The following is a 19,381-nucleotide window of genomic DNA, read 5'->3' on the forward strand; positions in this document are numbered from 1 at the left end:
GTGACTTAGCTTTAAAAACTTGACTGGGTCACATTGAAGCACTAATGATTCATTACTCTGCCTTCAACAGTGTCGAGTCCCTCCGATTATGACACAGCTCCCGATATGATGGAACCTGTTGAGATGTCCACAATCACACCGAGGTACCAGATAAAACATTTGATTTATTCTATGAATGTCATTTTGTTTGGCTGTAAAGATGCCAAAAATATGAATATTGTCACAGGGAAGAACCAAAACCAACAGAACAAGCAGCTCCGAAGGATGATAACGAAGAGACAACCCAACCTCCGAAGACGCTATTAAAGATCAAAGGTCAGCAAGGTTATTTATTTAATATATTATTTATGCAACTTTCTGAGCAGGTGTACTGAAGCTATCCTCTATTACAAATGTTTAGGGGCCCATGACAGTAAAATGAGGACACCATCTCCAAAACATCGTGCCCACACGCCCTTGGACAGCACAGTCTCTGGATCTGAGTCGGAGGGGGAAGAGGACAGACGAGAGGTGATTTACGTTGATTGGATGCACGTTATCGTCTATTTTTATGTCCTTTTTAAGCATCAGTGGAACAAATCTGAGAAAGTCACTGTATGACAAAATAATATTGCACACGTCCCAGGCATAAATAATGTATTTGCTGTTTTCTTCCTCAGACGTCTGAAATATATGTGGCTCGAGCTCACTGTAGCCCTAACAGTGGCAGTAAGGAGAGTTTTATTCTGAAGGAGGGCCAGTTTGTAGAGGTGCTGGACTCTGTTCATCCTGACAGATGGCTGGTGAGGACCAAACCCACCAAAACCAACCCTGCTCGGCAGGGATGGCTGTGTCCAGCATACCTGGAGAAGAAGAGAAAGGTGGGATGTAGACATCCGCATGACAAACATGTTGAAAATCTATACTGTTAGTTTATTATTATATCAACAAAGACGTTGAGGATTTAAAAAATGAGCTTTTAATAGTTATAACTGTCATTTTAAACAGGAGACCTTCCCTCAGCTGAGAGCACGTCAAGAGGATCTTGATGGAATTGGATGTACAGGAGAAGAGTACAGGAGAGGCCTGAGGTGCGTCATACTGCCAGATGAGCTTTACTAGTATTGGGATACTGGATGACTTATACTGATGATGACTAAACTGTGTCAGAGTAAATACATGCATACATATTTCATGTATGTTCATGCACTTCTACGATACTTTGGTGTTGGTCATCACAGCTGGTCCTGAATAACATCTTGGCTTCTGTGATGAATCCATTTGTTTCCCTGTATCTTTAGTCAGTTGATCCAAGGCCTGATTGACGGAGAGGAGGAGTTTGTGAGAGAGATGAAGATGTTTATATCTCAGCAGCTAAATTTTCTGGACTCCAGCTACCGCATCCCCGTTAACGTCCTCAACCAGAAAGAGCTCATTTTCAGGAACATCAAAGACATCGTGTTGTTACACGAGAGGTGATACACACGTGCTAGATCAAAGGCAAAACGCATCAACGTGTCAAATCACAGTAACAGAACTCGTGTTTTCTCAGGTGTGTCCTTCCTGGGTTGAGGGAGTGTGCCACAGATGATGACGTGGCCATGCATCTGATCAAACACAGAGAAGACTTTGAGAAGTATCTGCACTACATGGTGGGTCAAGCTCAGGCAGAGGCCTGCATCGCTGACAAGGCCATCCAACAGTTTTTCAAGGTATTCACAACTGAATTCAAGTATAAACATTTAATGCTGCTGAAACAAAGGTGTGGAGAGCAGGATTACTACATCAGTCTAATGTGTTGTTGTTTCCTGGCATATTTCAGGAGTTACCAGAAGCTGGTAAGCTGGACGGTGCTGTTATGGATGTCCTTACATTCCTCCAGCAACCAGTGGAAAGAATTCAAACTTACCAAGCATTACTAAAGGTCAGCATATAGATTTAATACCATTTAACATTTAAGGCTATTAGGGCTAATCTTCTTTAAAGTGTGTCACATGAAAAGTTCAACTTTTTACCTGCAGGAGTTAATCAAGAATAAAGCTAAGAGTGGCCAGAGCTGCCATCTGCTGGAGGATGCTTTCTCTTTGGTGTCCTGCCTTCCCTGGAGGTCAGACAACCTGCACAAGGTGTCTCTGATTGAGAACTACCCGGCTCCTCTTATTGCCCTGGGCGAGCCCGTGCGTCAGGTGGGCAAAAATGACTTATATACAGTTTAGATCTGGTTCCAGCATGAAACAAGCAAACCAAAAAAACTGTCGTAACATTCTAGTTGTGCAGAAACGCACAAATGATTTCACGTCTTCTTCTCTTTAGGGATCCTTCACAGTGTTGGAGGAGACTCCAGAAATTAAGACCACCTCTAGAGGGCATCAGAGACAAGTCTTTCTCTTCAGGGAATGCATTGTACTGTGTAAACTGAAAAAAGACACCAGCATGAACCGAGACACCTACACCTTCAAGAACAAAATGAAGGTAAGGTCATTTGTCGTTCTGCGTCGCACCACGCCGTACACTTACTGCTTTTCCTATTCTTCATGTCGTCCTCCCACTTACTCGTCCTCCTCATTGTCTCCAGCTGAATGATGTGGAAATAAAGGAGACTGTGGGTGGAGACGAAAGGTCTTGGGGCTTGTGGCACGAACACAGAGGCTCCATAAGGAGGTACACGCTGCAGGGCAGCTCCACGCTGCTCAAACTGTCCTGGCTTAAAGACCTGAAGGAGCTACAGCAACGTTCCAGCCTGCCTACTAACAGTAAGTCTGTTAGTCCAGGTACTGAACATCGAACATTTTTATGATAAAACCATAAAACTAAATACTGTTTCATTCATTAACCTAACACGGCAACATTCAGTTCTGAAACGCTGGATTAAAAGTTATTTCAGTGATAAACAGTCAAAGATAAACTGATGGGTCCAGTTACGCTGTGTGCTTGATGTATATTTGTGTGTTTGCATCCACAGGTCCCCCAGTGTTTGGCTCACTGCTGTCTGACTGCACATCGAAGATGGGACAAACAATCAAGCTGACCTGCAAAGTGTCAGGATCTCCAAAACCAGAGATCAGCTGGCTCAAAGGTTTGAAAATAGACACATAATAGAAAATTATACTTCACATGGTTGCATCTGTTTGATGTTTTATCAGATCAGATTGTTTGCCCTCATTCGCATACATATCTTGTTATTTATGCCGTCGTGTATCCACATTTTGCATTCAAAGTAACTCTGACTTATATGAAGAACTGACAGTTAAGCCAACTTTTACATACTGTGCTGAACACATTTATCAGACGACCACCTAATGTGAGGCTTACACCTGCCCTGAAGTACCAGCATCATTTTTATGCTTCTGTAATGGTTAATCCAACATTTAATACATTTGTGTTTTCGTGTTTTTATATCGGGTTGTCTTGTAAGTTTGTTGCGCACTTCATCACGTGCCAATCCTTTGTCATCTGAACTCGTGTTAGGTATAAAACTGCATTTCACCTTTTCCACTTTAAAAATCAACCCAGTGTCTCCAAAAGTGGATTCTGTTCATCTGGACGCAGCGTTTTGTGGGAGAAACGTTTGGTCACTCATCCAGGTGACTGCTTCAGTCTCAGCTGACTGCAGGTTTCAATCTTATAAAGAGTACATATGATGACTGAAACCAGCCCACTGAAGGAACAATGGGCTGGGAGGTCAGTTCCTTCATCTTAATTATGCAAATTATCTTCTGAAGAAGTCACCTGGATGATGACGAAACGTTTCTCCCACAAAACGCTACGTCCAGATGAACAGAATCAACTTTTGGAGATTTACTTACCTGGATGATTGAGATGCATCAAGACAACCCAAAAAGGTGGTTTCACTTTCAGGTATTACTGTGTTCCTAAAAAGAAAAGAAAACGTGTATTTGTGTGACATGTCACGGAGACAGTGTCCAGAATAGCAGACGAGTTTATCACCACATAATTGAGTGTTATGGTCACAGTGATGAACCTACCTGGATCCTGATCCCTTCCTCCTAGATGGCCTTCCTTTGGAGGACGACCCACGTCACATCATCACCGCAGACCGGTCGGGCTCCTGCAGTCTCATCCTGGACAGCCTCACTGCGGAGGACTCCGGAGAGTATGCGTGCTACGCTACCAGCTTCATGGGCAGAGCTGGCACTCTGGCTAAGGTGGTGGTGCAGGGTGAGTTACCAATCCGAGTTTAAGCTATGCTAACACTGGGGCTCGATTGATATGTGCGCATGCGTCAGACGGCACGCAGCCTGTTTCAGCTGCTGATGCTTTTGTCTCCTTACTTTAACTTTTTCTTACTTTTGTCTTTGTCTTTTACTTTGTATGTTAGTGTTTGTTTTGTCTTTTCAAACATGTGGATCGAGAAAGTTTTGGTTCTCCTTGTTGTCAGGGAACTACTTTGTATAATTTCTCAGCGATTGATAAAGTTTTGTGATGCTGATTTACTTACAAACAAATCTGTGCGTAAATCACGCGACTGTTTCACGCACGTATCCATGATTGATCAATATTAGGAACACATTTAGACGTAAAACAAATAAAGAACTTCTTGGTTGCCTTAGGAATTTAAACACAAATCTTTAAAATGAATACTACACCTACTACTGCTTTCACCATTACTTCTACAACTAACAACAACAACAATAATTATTGTTTTTATTATTGCCTTTTGGTTATTATTTACAAAAATGTCCTTTTTTTAAAACAGCATAAACAACAAAATGCACAGAATTGCAACAAAAAGAAAACATGTAAATTAAACAAATTACTAAATGTAGCGATGTGGCCTTTAACCTTTGTAATTTAAACATATTCCCCTATACGTTATTTTATTTTATCATAGCTTAAACATTACCTTTCTTCAGGATGACTTCCATCACGGCAGCGTGATTTCTTGATGCTGAGAATTTGGATCTTTCTTTTCATTGTAGTGAGTTTTTGTTTTTAGGTTGACACACGGCACCTTGTCCGTGTCTTCCACCTGTTTCTCTTCTTTCTCGTGGTCTGTTGGGCTTTTTCGTATCAACTTTGTGTTTTTTATTTAAGCTGCAGTGATCTCAGGGGAAATCATATTCGGCGCTTTTTATTTATTGATTTATTTTTAAATGTTTCGTCACTCCAGTCGAAACACTTTGAAAAGCTACACCTCTTCCGTCTTACTCCTTGGACCTCAGACAGCATTGTGTAATTTTCTATAGTCTGACCTTATTCCCTGCCTGAGAGGTGCGGGCTTCGTTCTTACACCATAGTCACCTGTTTTGCCATTTCACATCTGTGCTTCTTTCTGCAGAGAAATGGAGCGGGGCAGTATGCAGATAGTATGCAGATAGTATGCTGATTGCACAACGCTGCTGTGTCTGAATGATTTTGATTTACTAACATGCAACAACATACACCGTTATGCACGTTTCATAAATCCAACTTTAAATTTGCCTACAAAGGGTAAGGGTAAGAACATTTCCCCTGAGAGCTCCGGAGTTACTAGAATAGAATAGAATAGAATAGAATAATCCTTTAATTGTCCCACAAGGGGAAATTTGGTTGTAACAGCAGCCAGAAAGACACATATACAAACAAACAGGACACAGGAAAGAAACATACAGTTTTATTCTTACATCAAGGACAGTGGTTACTATAAACAGAGTACTGTACAGTTATTAAATTAAATAAAATTACAAATAAGAGGCAAACCCAGGTTGTAGTGTGAATACTTACCTCTTATAATATTAATATAATAGCTGCTGCTTTTGGTTGTTTCTAGGCTAAACCTGATCTTTTCATGCTTCTTTTCTCCAGCTCCACCCAGATTCGTGAGTCGACTGGAAAGTGCTTGTCTCATTGAAGGAGAGGACATCCAGTTCTCCTGCTCCACATTCACCACTCCGTTACCGAGAATTAGGTATCGCAGCGCAGAGCTGACCGCTGTAGTCGCTTTACGATTTTGCAACTATTGTGTTTCTGAATGCAGCGCTGCTTGCTCTTGACAGGTGGTTGAAGGATGGCAAAGAGTTGACTGACCAGCAGAAATACTTGATTATGAATGATGCACGGAGCGGGATCCTGTCTCTGACCGTCGTCAGGGCAACTGAAGCAGATATTGGGCAGTACGAGTGTGAGGTATAAAACATCGTCCATGTGTGAACACAGCTGGTGTCACTAATGTCAGAGCTCTGCCTTTGATATGTATGAAAATGTTTTATTTTGTTCAGCTTTGGAATGAACTTGGTGGCGTCAAGTGCAAGGCAGGTTTATGCCCCGCCTATGTCCCCCCGACTGACCGCGAGAATGACCAATCACAGGACTTACCTCCTAAAGGTAAGACAGTTACAGCCAATGAAGTTAACATCCTCCACCTAGGATGGGAACCCATAAGAGCCTTTTTAAGTGGGTGGGGGTCACACTGTCACTAGTTCAGCTGCGTTGGAGAAAGGGTGAAGCACATGCCATTGTCCAGTCACCCTGTTCTTACATCACACCATGTGACATCTCTTCCCTTCACTACAAACAGTTTGGATCAGTTTCACCTTTCCACCCTTCATTCATTTGATCAAGTTTACACCATTTTCAGACTTTACTCACGTTTTCCTTTCCCCGTTTCACACACACTCACATCATGAATAGTTCCAACCACCCTACCAGCTGTCACTAGATTCCTAAGGATTATGGCGTTGGGTGTAGTCTGCACTGTAGCTGCATGCCACAGAGTTGATGCAGTTTCCATTTGCACTGTGCAGCAAATGCAAAATCCTAACTATTAACTGTCATATATCACACGAGATAAAACCACGTCAACATTTATTCACCATCAACCCATTTCCCATTTGGCACGTCATGAAAAATGCACACTTCATATCCATATCATCTCAGTATCTGTAACTACCATCTTCCAGCAAAAACCAACTTACACATAAATATCTCATCCTCTCTAATACTAATCTAAAACCTGAGTCATTGTCTGTGAAGCTTCTCAGTCATCCAGGTCATCGGAGTCTAAGGAGCTTGGAAAGAAAGGCGCCTGGACTTCTTTAAGTTGCTTGAAGACGTTTCACCTCTCACCTGAAAAGCTTCCTCAGTTCTAGGGTCAAATGGTGGGGAGTCCCAGATTTAAGCCCTGTGGGAGTGTCCCCCCAAGTGTTCGTGCTCCCCGCTGTCGTGACTCTGCACACCCTGTGCGTGCTGTCCTTCCTCTCCACGCTCCTCCTCCCGCGGGCAAACACGATCAGTACTTCCTGGATTAACACACTGACTTGGAAGTTTCACGCAATGATCCCGCGTCGGAGAGAGCTCCACCACACTCTCAAGTAGCTCCTCCGACGAGGCCTGATCAGCTGCAGGTGTGTCACGGACTTCAGGTGTGGCCAATCACTTGCCAGGGCCACACCCACACACCTACATACACACATATATCTACAAGCAGGGAGAACGAGGGACAGCAATAACAAAATACATATATAATAATAATAATATAATTCATAACTGCTCCGGGACCTTGGGTCGCTCCGACCCAGGACGCTGACACCAAGAGGGACATGGACCCCCTAATGATCCTCCACCTAATCGCACGGCCAAGGTGTGTAAATCTGGGACTCTCCACCATTTGACCCTAGAACTGAGGAAGCTTCTCGGATGAGAGGTGAAAGTCCAGACGCTTTTTTCTTTCCAAGCTCCTCAGACCTGAGTCATTGTTGATCTTCTCTAATAACTGACTGTAGAGCTGTAGCACGTCACCCTCTGCATGTATGGGACGTCTGAAATGTTTTAGGGTCACATGGTGTTCTCAAAGCTAACATTTGTTCTGTTGCCATAACGATGGGATCTAGTGGCTACCATTCAACATAGACACCATACCTTACTGCACAGCATCCCATGAGAAGACCCCGTATGCAACGTTTTGTGTGTTTCATCACATTTCCACTGTTCACAGAAGGCATGGATTCAAACTAAACAGATAAATATACAAAGCTTGGAAGTAGCTGTTACTGAATATTATGCAGTGATTTTCCAACTCTGCTAGTTTTGCTACAGAATCCACACTTAAAGCAGAGCAATACAGTAGAATAGAGCAATCAGTGTAAGTATAGCATGTACGATCTGAGTATATCTATATTTTCTGGACTGTTGACGCCATGTTTGTCCTTCCATTGTCCGTAACTTACGTATTTTCTCATCTTCCCTGTACTGGTCCTAAAGCAGGAGGTTCCTCACATGGACAGTTCCATGTAAGTCATCATTGTCATGATAACAAATAACCACTCAGCATCCTCCTCTCTCCTCTTGCCAACGCATGCCCAGCTAACTCTTCACTCCTGTGAACAAAAGATGGTCATGTGCTGGGCAAGTGTCACTTTTGCGCCCGTCTAGCAGGGGGCATGTGTCCATGTCCTGTTGATGTGGTGGGTTGGTAAGATCCAACCCAGAGGCTGAAGGTAAGGATCACAGCACATTGTTGCTGTTCCTGCGCTGTAAGGTAATGTACCCTACGTGTTTCCTTTTTCAACATATTAATAAGGGTAAAATCCTTTGAAATATATAATTACTGCCATTGTTTTCTGTCTGAGTTGGTTTTGATCTTCGTAGATCCCGACTCAGAGGGCTGGTCTGCTGCATTTGTGAAGAAATGGTTACAGGCTGATTTCAACCCAACTTCTATTGCAAGGATGCTTTTTCCTCCCGAAAGTCCTGAACAGTAAGTTCAGCTTTATGCACTGACATTCGCTTCCACATTACATCCCGATCATGTTTTGAATGTTTGTCTCTGTTTAATGGTTTGCTTGTGAAACTAGATCTGGATTTTAAGCATTTACTGTGTAATAACCAGTGTTGGTCAAGTTACTTGAAAAAAGTAATCAGTAACTAATTACTGATTACTTCCCCCAAAAAGTAATCCTGTTACTTTACTGATTACTTATTTTTAAAAGTAATTAATTACTTAGTTACTTTTTAAAAACATGATTTACAACCTGAGTAGGTGATAAAGCGATAGATCTTTCAGCCCAATTCTACTTTTTCTGCATAATCCATCATACAAAATGTAATCAAATGGAAAAGTCTCTTTTTAAAACTTGTTTTATTAGTTTTAATCTTTTAACTTTATGCATCAAGCAAAAATTTAATTATCTGCAACATTCTCTGACTGGAAGAAATTAGTTTAACATTTAAACCTATTTTCTGCACATTCCACACAAAATAAAATATTTTGTGTGTTTACACTCAGTCTTTCAAATAGATGCAAGTGAAACACAGCAGAAAATAAATAAAGTCAAAGACTCAGCGGTCCTGTTGCTCTATTTTCACCTGTAAAGCAGGAGTGGGGTAGGCGGAGGGTTACCCTGGCGCAGGTGTGCCGCGGTCAGTGGAAGAATCCGTGAGTTTCTCTGTGAGTTTCCCATTACGTCGTAGCTACTCGGTGCTTGTTGGAAGTTTAGGGGTTTTTTCGCTGTAAAAAGAAGTTTTCTTCCCACGCACAGCGGACACTAATGTTTTTGTCACTTTTTATGGAATCAAACTCAAAGTAAGGTCAGTACTTCCACGCTTTAAACGCTGCACGCTCATACTCTCTCTGCACTCGATATATGATCCACTGTTGATCTGCACACAGCTGTTGTCACGAACGTCACACTCGCTTACGTCACTGTCATGAGACATTCTCGCAAAAAAATCAGTTTTAGTAACGCAGCGTTCCTACGGGAAAGTAACGGTAATCTAATTACCGTTTTTGCAATAGTAATCCCTTACTTTACTCGTTACTTGAAAAAAGTAATCGGATTACAGTAACTCATTACGCGTTACTGTCCATCTCTGATAATAACTGTGTCCTTAATCTAATGTTTTGTCTCCAGCGCTGAGGGTGGTGCTGAAGTGAGTCTTTACGCCCCCACGTCAGCCGATCCAGCAGCACAGCAGCCCATGTGTTACCTCGAGGAAGAAGAGGAGATCTACATCTCAGAGCAAATACAAGAAATTGCAGATGGTATCCTTGCCTCCTACTCATAACATGCAGAATAATATCACATTTTACATGATTAGCTCATGAATCAAATTTCTTGTTTAGCTCCTCCCTCTATCCAGATACCCATCGAGGACCTGTTTGTAGAGCCGGGTCACCCATCGACATTTACAGCCATCATCACAGGAAGACCAGCACCTAAGATAAAGTGGTACAAGGTATGAGCAGAGTTTTTTGAGTTGTTTTCTAAACGGATTTTTTGGTCTATATCAACTCTTCAAAGGTTGTAACAGGGAATCACATTGTTCTAAGATCACAAACCGCTGGTTTCAATCTGAAAGCTTATTTATAAATGAAACTGCTGGTTCACATTAATAGGATGAAGAGGAGCTTGCAGCCAATGAGAATGTGAGGATGGGACAACATGGTGCCCGCTGCTCATTAACCATAGTGTGCACCGAGGGTGAGGACAGTGGGATGTACGCCTGCTTCGCTCACAACAACTCTGGTTATGCATCGTGTCAGGCTGAGCTGACAGTGGAAGAAGGTAACACGGGAGCTCAAAATAACCAAAGGGCTGCTCGTCGCTGTAGCATGCGTTTGTTGTTTCCAGCGCTGGAGTTAGTTGCAGCTTTAGTTTTTGCCTGCAGGACTCCTGGAGTTCCAGGAGAGAGAGGTGGAGCTGGGAAAAAGAAGGAAGCTGTTCTCTGTCTATGACGTCCACGATGAAATCGGAAGGTGAATCTGCATTTTCTCTTTAGCATTATCTTTGCCAAGATTTCATGTGCAGTAAATCATCTTTCTGTGTTTTAGGGGAACGTTCGGAGTAGTGAAGCGCGTCGTCCACAGAAGGACCGCTGAAGTCTTTGCTGCCAAGTTTCTGCCTCTGCGGAGCAGCACTCGGACCAGGGCCTTCCAGGAGAGGGACCTGCTGTCCCGCCTCGCTCACCCCCGAGTGGCTTGTCTGCTGGACTTCTTTTGCACCAGACGCACCTTGGTGCTGATCACAGAAATGTATCCTACCTCTTACGTGTTACAGTTAATTTGTGTGTTTGACCACATATTGAAGCTGTGAGTTCTTTAACAGCTTTTCTAGCTGCTGTTCTCACGGGCTTCTGGATCATTTATTACTGAAAGGATCGGTCTCAGAAAAAGAGGTATATTTAATTTACTTTATTAAATGATTTGAGTCTTGCAGAAAAGGTGCATGACACGTGTTGTGTCTTCTTATTTCAGATTCAGTCATTCATACAGCAAATTCTGGAGGGAGTTGGTCACATTCATAGCATGAACATCCTGCATCTGGACATTAAAGTGAGCGCTCTGCTGCATTGCATTATTTACTCTGGGATTTATTTTCATGAAGTCTCTTTTTCATGTTTCTTCCTTTTAGCCTGAAAACATCCTCATGGTGTATCCCCCAAGAGACGAGATCAAAATCTGTGACTTTGGCTTCTGCCAGGAAATAGACACATCCAGGCACCAGTACAGCATGTTTGGGACGCCTGAATTTGTTGCCCCAGAAATTGTTCACCAAGAACCAGTAACTGTGGCCACTGATATTTGGTGAGTTTAACGGCTACATGTATTTTAGATATAAATCAAATACTGTATATTTCTCTACATCCAGATGCAGAACCAACCCTCTAGTTTTATACGGAGATTTAAATAAAAGTAAACGATTATTTGCAGTAGTGCACAAAAGTTAAAAGTTGAAACAAAACGTTTGAATCGTTTCTGTCTTGTCAGGGCCGTGGGGGTTGTCGCGTTTCTCTGGTATGTATCTCCGCCTTTTGAAAGCAATCTTGAAATCTTAAAAACACAGAACATCCAAAAATGTAACGACTCTTAAACTTTATCTGGACAGTCTGGTGTGTCGGTGCCCTTTTGTGGGCGAGACTGACCGCGCCACACTGCTGAGGGTGGGGGAGGGCACTCTGAACTGGGCCGCCCCTGATGTCATGTACAGGAGCCCGGAAGCCAAGAACTTTCTCCACACGCTCCTTCAGCCTGACCCAGAGTAAGGAAGCGCTTTTGGTGTTTTACGTGGGCTCGTGAGATATTTTTAAAGTTATGTGCAAACGACAGAAAGTACCCTGTGTCAGTGATGCTAACGCTGCTAAGCTTCTTATAGCTTCATTATGTTGGATCCAGTTGCTTTAAGGTGAAACAGAGAATGTCTCTGATGTTTCTGTACCTAGGAAGCGACCGTCTGCCTTTGAGTGCTTGGGCCATGACTGGATCCAGGTGAGGTCATATCATCAGGTGTTTCCTTTAAACTGTGAATGTCAAACTTACTGAACATTGGGACTGTTGTCAGGATGAACATGCAGGAGAAGACACGGATGAAATCAATACAAGGAGTCTGAAAGCCTTCATTTCAAAAAGGAAGTGGCAGGTGAGTTCCTGCTGCAGCTTTAATACCTGCCTGGATACAAAAGGAAATACCAGATGGTTTCCTGTAGTGTTAAACATCTTTGTCTGAGTGTGCTCTCTTTCTCTTCAGCGTTCTCTGACATGCATTGGGTCGGTGCTCACGCTGAGGCCCATTCCTGAGCTACTAGATGCTCCTCTCAGGGAGACGGCAGTGACGGTGCCCCGAGAGCCCCAAGAACACAGCAGTACCTCCCCGAGCAGTGGCTCTTCGTCGGAGTATGACGAGGCTGACTCCTGGGACTTTTTCCAGCACTGCAGCCAGACTGAAGAGGAAGAGGAAACAGAGGAAGACTATGATCCTTTAATGGAGAGAGCACAGATCCCAGATCCTTTTCCCAGCTTCCACCGGGATGGAGAAGAGGAAGGGGATTTGACACTAGGCGAGGAAGAGGATGGAGAGATAGTAGGAAGGAGGACTGTATTAGAGCGGAGTATGAGCAGGCAATCGGTCGCATCGTCGGAAGTATCGTGTCAAAGGACACCTCAGAGGGAACGTCGGTCCAGCAAGGACAGCAGTCCATCGCTCTACCTGTCGGATGGGGACGAGGGTTCAGGGAGTGACGGAGGTCGTATTCCTCGGGGAAGCGTCATCCGAAGCACTTTTTATAGCAACTCTCATCAGCTTTCGCCGTTGTCTGCCAGACACATGACATTAAGGGACAAATTTCAAGCTAAGAAGCAGGAGAGGGGCCGCAAGCCGCTCAGGAGGAGCTTCTCAGGACGCCTCAACGAGCCTCTTATTGAATATGTGGAGGATGAGACGGAGACCAGCCGTGGCCAGAGACGGGCATCCGTTCAGACCGCAATGCAGAAGTCCTGCTCGTTTGACAGCGGGGTGGGTTTCGCCCATGCTAACGCACCACCTCACAGAAGGAGCAGGTCTCTAGATGAGTATTCACGTCGGTCTCCCACTTCACCCAAACGTGCGAACGCCGGTGAAGAAGAAGGGTCGCAAAGTCTAAAGGAAGATTTCACAGACGATGAAGTGGCCGGGACAAACTTGCTGACAATCCCAAATTCTCAGCGAGCCACGAGAAGAGGCTCTGTCACTCCTGTGCAGGTGAGGCAGGCTTTTAGAGGAGCCTCTGTTCCTTCGAGCTTGGACCAAGCACAGACGGAGGGAGATGACTTTGCTGGCTCCCAGGGGTCTCTGGCTGAGTCTTTTACTTTGGAGCATGGTGGCTCTGAGTCTTCAAGTAGACTCGGCTCCAGTGAAGAACTGAGTCACGGTCGTCTCAGAGGGAGATACAGATCAGGAGACGGCGATGGATATGATGATCAGGGTGAGCGCCTCGTTGCACCATCGCCTCGCTCTTTCCAAGAAGTAAAACCCCGAAGCTCGTTTCCCCGGGCACCACCACGTAATCGCACACGCTCCAATCCCAACCTGTCCACAAACAGCAGAGGTCAGCTGGGGACGCCGCTAATGCCAAGCCCCAGTCCCAGCCTCTCTTCTCTGCAGGCTCCAGAGAGGCCTCCCAGAGCCCGGGACAAGAAAGAGGGTCACGGCCTCCAGAGGCACGCATCTGCTCCAGCCCTCGAAGCTCCACCACCTACAGGAAGGTCACCAAAACTGGGACTGCTTAACATCTTCCGCAGGCAATCCTGGACTGGCCATTCCTACTCCCATCTGGAGGACACGGAGTTAGGACCAACTCTGGGCGAGATCATGAAGCCTGATACACCCACCATGTCTCTAAGGAAGAGAATGAGAGCGTCAGCCTCAAGTCTGACCAAACTCTTTTCCAGATCCTCCAGTAAAGAGGATGTGAGTGAAGGAGGTGAGGCACCGCAGATGCACCTCAGTATAAGCACTACGTTGTGTTACTGTTGTGAAATGATATCCTGTATTATTCAATCTGAAGTTAAAACCATTTGCTCTTTCCTGTTTTATTTATAACAGGTCCAATAGTGAAAGGATCAGCTCCCGCTCCACCTGAAAGGAGGCGCAGCAGCAGCCTCGAGAGTCCCAAAAGGAGGAGCTCAAAGCTCTTACCATCCTTCAAAATACCTGCGTTTAAAAAGAAAGGTCGGACAAAGGTTACATTCTGTGACTGATCTGCTTTAAATTTCACATCACAGTTGTTGCTTTGAGAACATGCTCTTTTGTTACCCTTTGTTAATATTCAGACCTGCCCGTTCGCCCCAGCAAGGCTGAGGTGCTACAGTTGGATGGAGGCGGAGTCCTCCTGGCGTGGAGGCCGGTTCGCTCAAGCGATCCCGTCACTTACTGCGTGCAGTACTGTACGGACGGTGCGTTCGCAGACATGGCAGGACAGAAATGTGTTTTTTGTTGTTTGTGTGAAAAAGAAATTATTTAGTGTTTATTCCATTATGACTAAACTATATTTTTATGGTCTAAAATAGCGGCTCCAACCTTTTTTGTGCCACGGACCGGTTTATGTCCGACAATATTTACCTTTAAGGTGTCGAGGATAAATACAACAAAATAAAAACAGTACTGGTACCGAAGAAGGAAGATTTATTCATAACATACAGGAACAGACCCAGGGGGAAGGGAACAGAGTTAACCATCAAAACGATAAATAAATAAGGCTAAAACCCTGAAAACCATAAATTTCACTCCTGAGCCTCGACTCTCGAGGCCCGGTACCGGGGGTTGGGGACCGCTGGTCTAAAACACCAGGGAATTTTAATAGCACTGTGTTATTGGTGTTTTCCATTGCCTAAATCAGGGGTGTCCAACTCCAGGCCTCGAGGCCCGGTGTCCTGCAGGTTTTAGATGTGTCCCTGATCCAACACAGCTGATTTAAATGGCTAAATCACCTCCTCAACATGTCCTGAAGTTCTCCAGAGGCTTGAACTCATCATCTGAATCAGCTAGGGATGCACCGATACCAATACTGGTATCCGGTATCGGGGCCGATACTGTAAAATGCGTGTGTACTCATACTCGTAAAAGTTAACCGATACCATGAACCGATAGGTTTTTGTACTCTGTATCGGCCAGTACTCGGATCCAAGTATCGGTATTGTAGCTTGCCATCACCAGTGTGTGAATGTGTGCGTGAATGGGTGGATGACTACTAAGTGCAATAATCCTTCTGTCATCGTTGTATTTTTACTCAGTTGTATATAGTATTTGTATTCTATTTTTATCTTATTGTATATTTATTTTATTTTATTCTACTGTATATAGTATTTTATTTTATTCTATTCTGTACAGTTGTGTACTGTATTTATTCTTATTGTATTCTAATTTTTGCCTCATAACTTTTGCACTGTCCACTTCCTGCTGTGACAAAACAAATTTCCCACGTGTGGGACTAATAAAGGTTATCTTATCTTATCTTATCTTATCTTATCTTATCTTATCTTATCTTATGACTGGATGTGTAAAGCGCTTTGGGGTCCTTCGGGACTAGTAAAGCTATATAAATACAGGCCATTTACCATTTATTGTATCGGTTTGAAAAAATCGGTATTGTTGCATCCCTAGAATCAGCTGTGTTGACCCAGCGTGAGATCTAAAACCTGCAGGACACCGGCCCCCGAGGCCTGGAGTTGGACCCCCCGGGCCTAAATTTAAACAGTGTAGTTGAATGCAGCACTCCTTATAGGAGGTCACAGGTTATGAGCAGAGGGTTGGGTGGTGATTGAGTGTGATGCTTACGGAGGAGTGCGAGGAGTGTACCTGTGTGTGCATGTATTGCAAACACATCATTTGTAAAACGGCACCAACACTGGTGTCATGGTTTCATGTCTCCACAGGGGCGGAGTGGACAGTCCTGTCAGAGCACGTGGCAGACAGCTGCTACGTGGTAGAGGACTTACCGAGAGGAGCTTCTTACGTGTTCAGGGTGGGTCGTGTCACAAAGACGGGAGCAGGACCGTTCAGTGACGCCTCAGCTCCCGTTGTTATGGCGACTGATCCTGAAGGCAAGAGAAACGCTGTCTCCTATTGGACGTTGTCTTTTTATGATTTCACGTCATTGTTATTATGCTCTTTTTGAAAACATGGTGCAACAGCTGTTTGTGTTTGTTATACAGAGATCCACATTCCTCTCATTCAGACTGAGTCACTGGGGTCAAAGGTCATTGGATCAGAACACAAGAACTACAACTTCCTGTCTGAGATCAACAGGTGAGACATCCAACAACGAGCTGCAGCAGTTCAATAAAGTTATGTTTTGTTTCTCTAATCTTTATAACTGAAGAGCTGATTCCTTCTGTTGGTAGTAACAGTGTGCATGATAACACAGGATACCAGAACCAGGCCCAGTAAGCCAAACCTCACTTTACACGCTCAGGTCTTGGCCTTACTATGCAAAGTGCCCTTGGGTGATTTATGTTGTGACTTAGTGCTGCATCCATCCATCTTTCAGGGGTCGTTTCAGCGTGGTAACCCTGTGCAGGAACGCCGAGACCAGCCAGGTGTTTGCGGCCAAGATCACCCCTTACCAAGCAGAGCAGAGGCAGCTGGTGTTGAAGGAGTACCAGCTGCTGAGGAGGCTTCACCACCCCCACCTGGTTCAGCTGCACTGTGCTTTCATCACCTCCGGCTACCTCGTGTTAGTAGAAGAGCTTTGTCCCGGCAAGGAGCTCCTCTACAGCCTGGCTGCGAGGTAAGCGACGCTCAAAAACATCAGCCATGAAGGAGGAGCATAGTTCCTAATAACGCTCGTGTGTCCTCGTCTTTCAGTCTAGCTTCAGGTTAGAACTTGTACATATGAATGAGCTTGAGATGGGAAGTCTAAGAATTTAAATAGACGTTATCAAGCAGAACAAACAGAACTGTATATCAAAATGTAAAAAAATCAAGCTAAGCTAATATTTCTGTGCTAATTCATTAGTTATGGCACCTCGGGTGCTGACGTCAAGCTTGACCATCACGTCTGTGTTTGCGTCCTCTCAGAGATCTGTACGCAGAGACTCAAGTGGCCGAGCTGCTCGTTCAGATCCTGAGTGCGGTCGACTATCTCCACGGCCGCCGAGTCGTCCACCTGGACCTGAAGTCGGACAACATGCTGGTGGACGACTGTAACCACCTGAAGGTCGTTGACTTTGGCTCGGCTCAGTCCTTCACGCCCGGACAGCCTTTAAACATCGAGCACATCCAGGGCTTTTCTGACAGCAGAGGTAATGATGTGTGTTTTTTAAATTCACACTAAATGTTGTACGCTGCATTCTGATTGGTCTAACATACTAAACCTCTGACTGTCGTGGCCTTCCGACAGACTCCTGCAGCAAAGGTACACGTTGTTTTACGGAGGACGGATTGATGGAAATAACTCCGCCTAACTCCATCCACCTCAGCTGACCCTAGCTCCCATAGTCTAACAAACCCAAGTCTATTCTTATCCTTTTATCCATTTCTTTTTGGTCTGAGCCTTTTTCCTGATACAGAAAGATGCACTGCCTGTAAATGTGCCACTCTCTATAAAGATATTCTGTCTGTCTGTTCTCTCAGTGTATATTATCCTTCCTAAAGCTCCGGAAATCCTCGAAGGTCAGGGTGTTGGGCCAGAGACCGACATCTGGGCTGTTGGAGTTTTGTCGTTCATCATGTAAGCAAAGAGGTTTATTCAAACTTGGATTACATCTCATCATCTGAGAACAATCCCACACGTAGCAGGGCTGTTCTGTTCTGATAAATGTGGGTTTGTAGACGTCATGGTGTGAGGAGGCTACAGACTGACTTCTGTTATAATAAGAATTACTATCATCTTTATCCTTCCCTACGTTAGGCTGAGTGCTGACAGCCCGTTTCATGCGGAGCACAGCTGGGATCACGACAGAAACATCAGGAAAGGGAAGATCCAGTTTGGACGCTGCTACCCGGGTCTGTCTGAGGGAGCCCTGAACTTCATGAAGAGCAGCCTGAACAACAAATCCTGGTGAGTCTTTTCCCAGAGTGTACTCACTCACACGTTAGCACTCATTCTGACATGATAAAAAACTTTGCAGGGGGAGACCCACTGCAGCCGAGAGTCTCCAGAATCCGTGGCTCCGTGCCCATCGCGCCCCACACAAAGCCCGTCACTCCAAAGTGTGCTTCTCCACCGACAAACTTAAAGCTTACCTCAAGCAGAAAGAGGAGAAACGAGATCAGGTGCGCACCAAGCTTCAGGGTCCCTCCTTCTGCCAGTGACGCCACGATGCCAAAGTTACCATCGTCTTTCTCAACGAAGAAGAAAACCTGCAGCTGCAACGACGTGTCGGTGCAGCAGTTTGTGCTTCAAGTGTTGCTCTGTGTCTGCCAACCTGGAGCCCGGTTAGAAAAACGTTTGATTTTTAAAAGTTGATGCGTCTTAATGAGTTGCTTCTGTGTTCGATTGTGTTTTATAGTCTGGGGATTTATTTTGTGCGTATCAGGGATAACGTGTGATCACATAAGGTGTGCACGGTGCTGCTGCATGAGCTGGAAAGTTGATCAAAATGTTGTTTTGCTCCTCTGGCAGACGGACGGACATGCTTGGCTTTGCAGTTCTGTCTCCGTAAAACTTATTTAACGCAGTATTTTATGTGAAGCTTTACAGGAGTTAGTCGATTAAATCATTATTAAACAACTCAAAGTGCTCAGTCGTTGTCCTAAAACTCTTTATTCTGTCTCGTTTCAGTTCAACACACGAACATTTCAGCTCTAACACATTTTAGATTAAATCTACCACAAACGGTGATTTTCAGATGCTCTGTGGTTCATGTGCACGAGTCCATCCTGATAATATACTCGACTAAGACTGAATTTATTTCTACTTCGGGTAGAAGTCATAGTATCTGAACACTTTCTAGATGTGGAGCTAAAGCAGATCTGTGCCAGCCTGTGAAGACCGAACGTAGCGCTGGATGTGGCGTTTTATTCGTACCTGCTGAGCCAAATGTCAGAAATCTATGAAGTAGGACTACACACCTAATATCAGCCACTGCTTTTACTAAATCTAACACAAAGGACATGTGAGACACGTCGGTCCAGACTCTTCGTTTCCATCTGTGTGTCTGAACTGCAGCTGGATGCAGCTGAGCGTGAGGAAGAGCTTTTCTTATTTCACG

The 19,381-nt window shown here is 44.5% G+C and overlaps 1 protein-coding gene across 1 annotated transcript in view; it reads left to right on the forward strand.

Moving 5' to 3' along the window:
- Positions 1-18,906, forward strand: part of obscna (obscurin, cytoskeletal calmodulin and titin-interacting RhoGEF a) — a 40,109-nt gene extending 21,203 nt beyond the window's left edge. Inside the window, exons 41-79 of the mRNA XM_085348717.1 lie at positions 71-143; positions 227-315; positions 401-510; positions 660-860; positions 988-1,070; positions 1,281-1,454; positions 1,532-1,691; positions 1,802-1,903; positions 2,001-2,165; positions 2,293-2,451; positions 2,555-2,732; positions 2,942-3,055; positions 3,991-4,158; positions 5,785-5,887; positions 5,976-6,105; positions 6,198-6,303; positions 8,566-8,674; positions 9,828-9,958; positions 10,040-10,152; positions 10,313-10,481; positions 10,585-10,672; positions 10,748-10,948; positions 11,031-11,091; positions 11,171-11,248; positions 11,328-11,500; positions 11,684-11,710; positions 11,802-11,954; positions 12,136-12,181; positions 12,255-12,332; positions 12,441-14,151; positions 14,274-14,399; positions 14,501-14,623; positions 16,103-16,270; positions 16,382-16,475; positions 16,717-16,956; positions 17,247-17,470; positions 17,802-17,898; positions 18,079-18,228; positions 18,299-18,906. Of these exons, the coding sequence (XP_085204843.1) occupies positions 71-143; positions 227-315; positions 401-510; positions 660-860; positions 988-1,070; positions 1,281-1,454; positions 1,532-1,691; positions 1,802-1,903; positions 2,001-2,165; positions 2,293-2,451; positions 2,555-2,732; positions 2,942-3,055; positions 3,991-4,158; positions 5,785-5,887; positions 5,976-6,105; positions 6,198-6,303; positions 8,566-8,674; positions 9,828-9,958; positions 10,040-10,152; positions 10,313-10,481; positions 10,585-10,672; positions 10,748-10,948; positions 11,031-11,091; positions 11,171-11,248; positions 11,328-11,500; positions 11,684-11,710; positions 11,802-11,954; positions 12,136-12,181; positions 12,255-12,332; positions 12,441-14,151; positions 14,274-14,399; positions 14,501-14,623; positions 16,103-16,270; positions 16,382-16,475; positions 16,717-16,956; positions 17,247-17,470; positions 17,802-17,898; positions 18,079-18,228; positions 18,299-18,482 (6,659 nt within the window). The 3' untranslated portion in view covers positions 18,483-18,906. The remainder of the gene's footprint in view (positions 1-70; positions 144-226; positions 316-400; positions 511-659; positions 861-987; positions 1,071-1,280; positions 1,455-1,531; positions 1,692-1,801; positions 1,904-2,000; positions 2,166-2,292; positions 2,452-2,554; positions 2,733-2,941; positions 3,056-3,990; positions 4,159-5,784; positions 5,888-5,975; positions 6,106-6,197; positions 6,304-8,565; positions 8,675-9,827; positions 9,959-10,039; positions 10,153-10,312; positions 10,482-10,584; positions 10,673-10,747; positions 10,949-11,030; positions 11,092-11,170; positions 11,249-11,327; positions 11,501-11,683; positions 11,711-11,801; positions 11,955-12,135; positions 12,182-12,254; positions 12,333-12,440; positions 14,152-14,273; positions 14,400-14,500; positions 14,624-16,102; positions 16,271-16,381; positions 16,476-16,716; positions 16,957-17,246; positions 17,471-17,801; positions 17,899-18,078; positions 18,229-18,298) is intronic.
- The last annotated feature ends 475 nt before the right edge of the window (positions 18,907-19,381 follow it).

Source organism: Diplotaxodon limnothrissa, linkage group LG23, assembly GCF_057381915.1.
Source record: "Diplotaxodon limnothrissa isolate DT_005_m linkage group LG23, D_limnothrissa_male_GT1.1, whole genome shotgun sequence".
Classification (NCBI taxonomy): Eukaryota; Metazoa; Chordata; class Actinopteri; order Cichliformes; family Cichlidae; genus Diplotaxodon; species Diplotaxodon limnothrissa.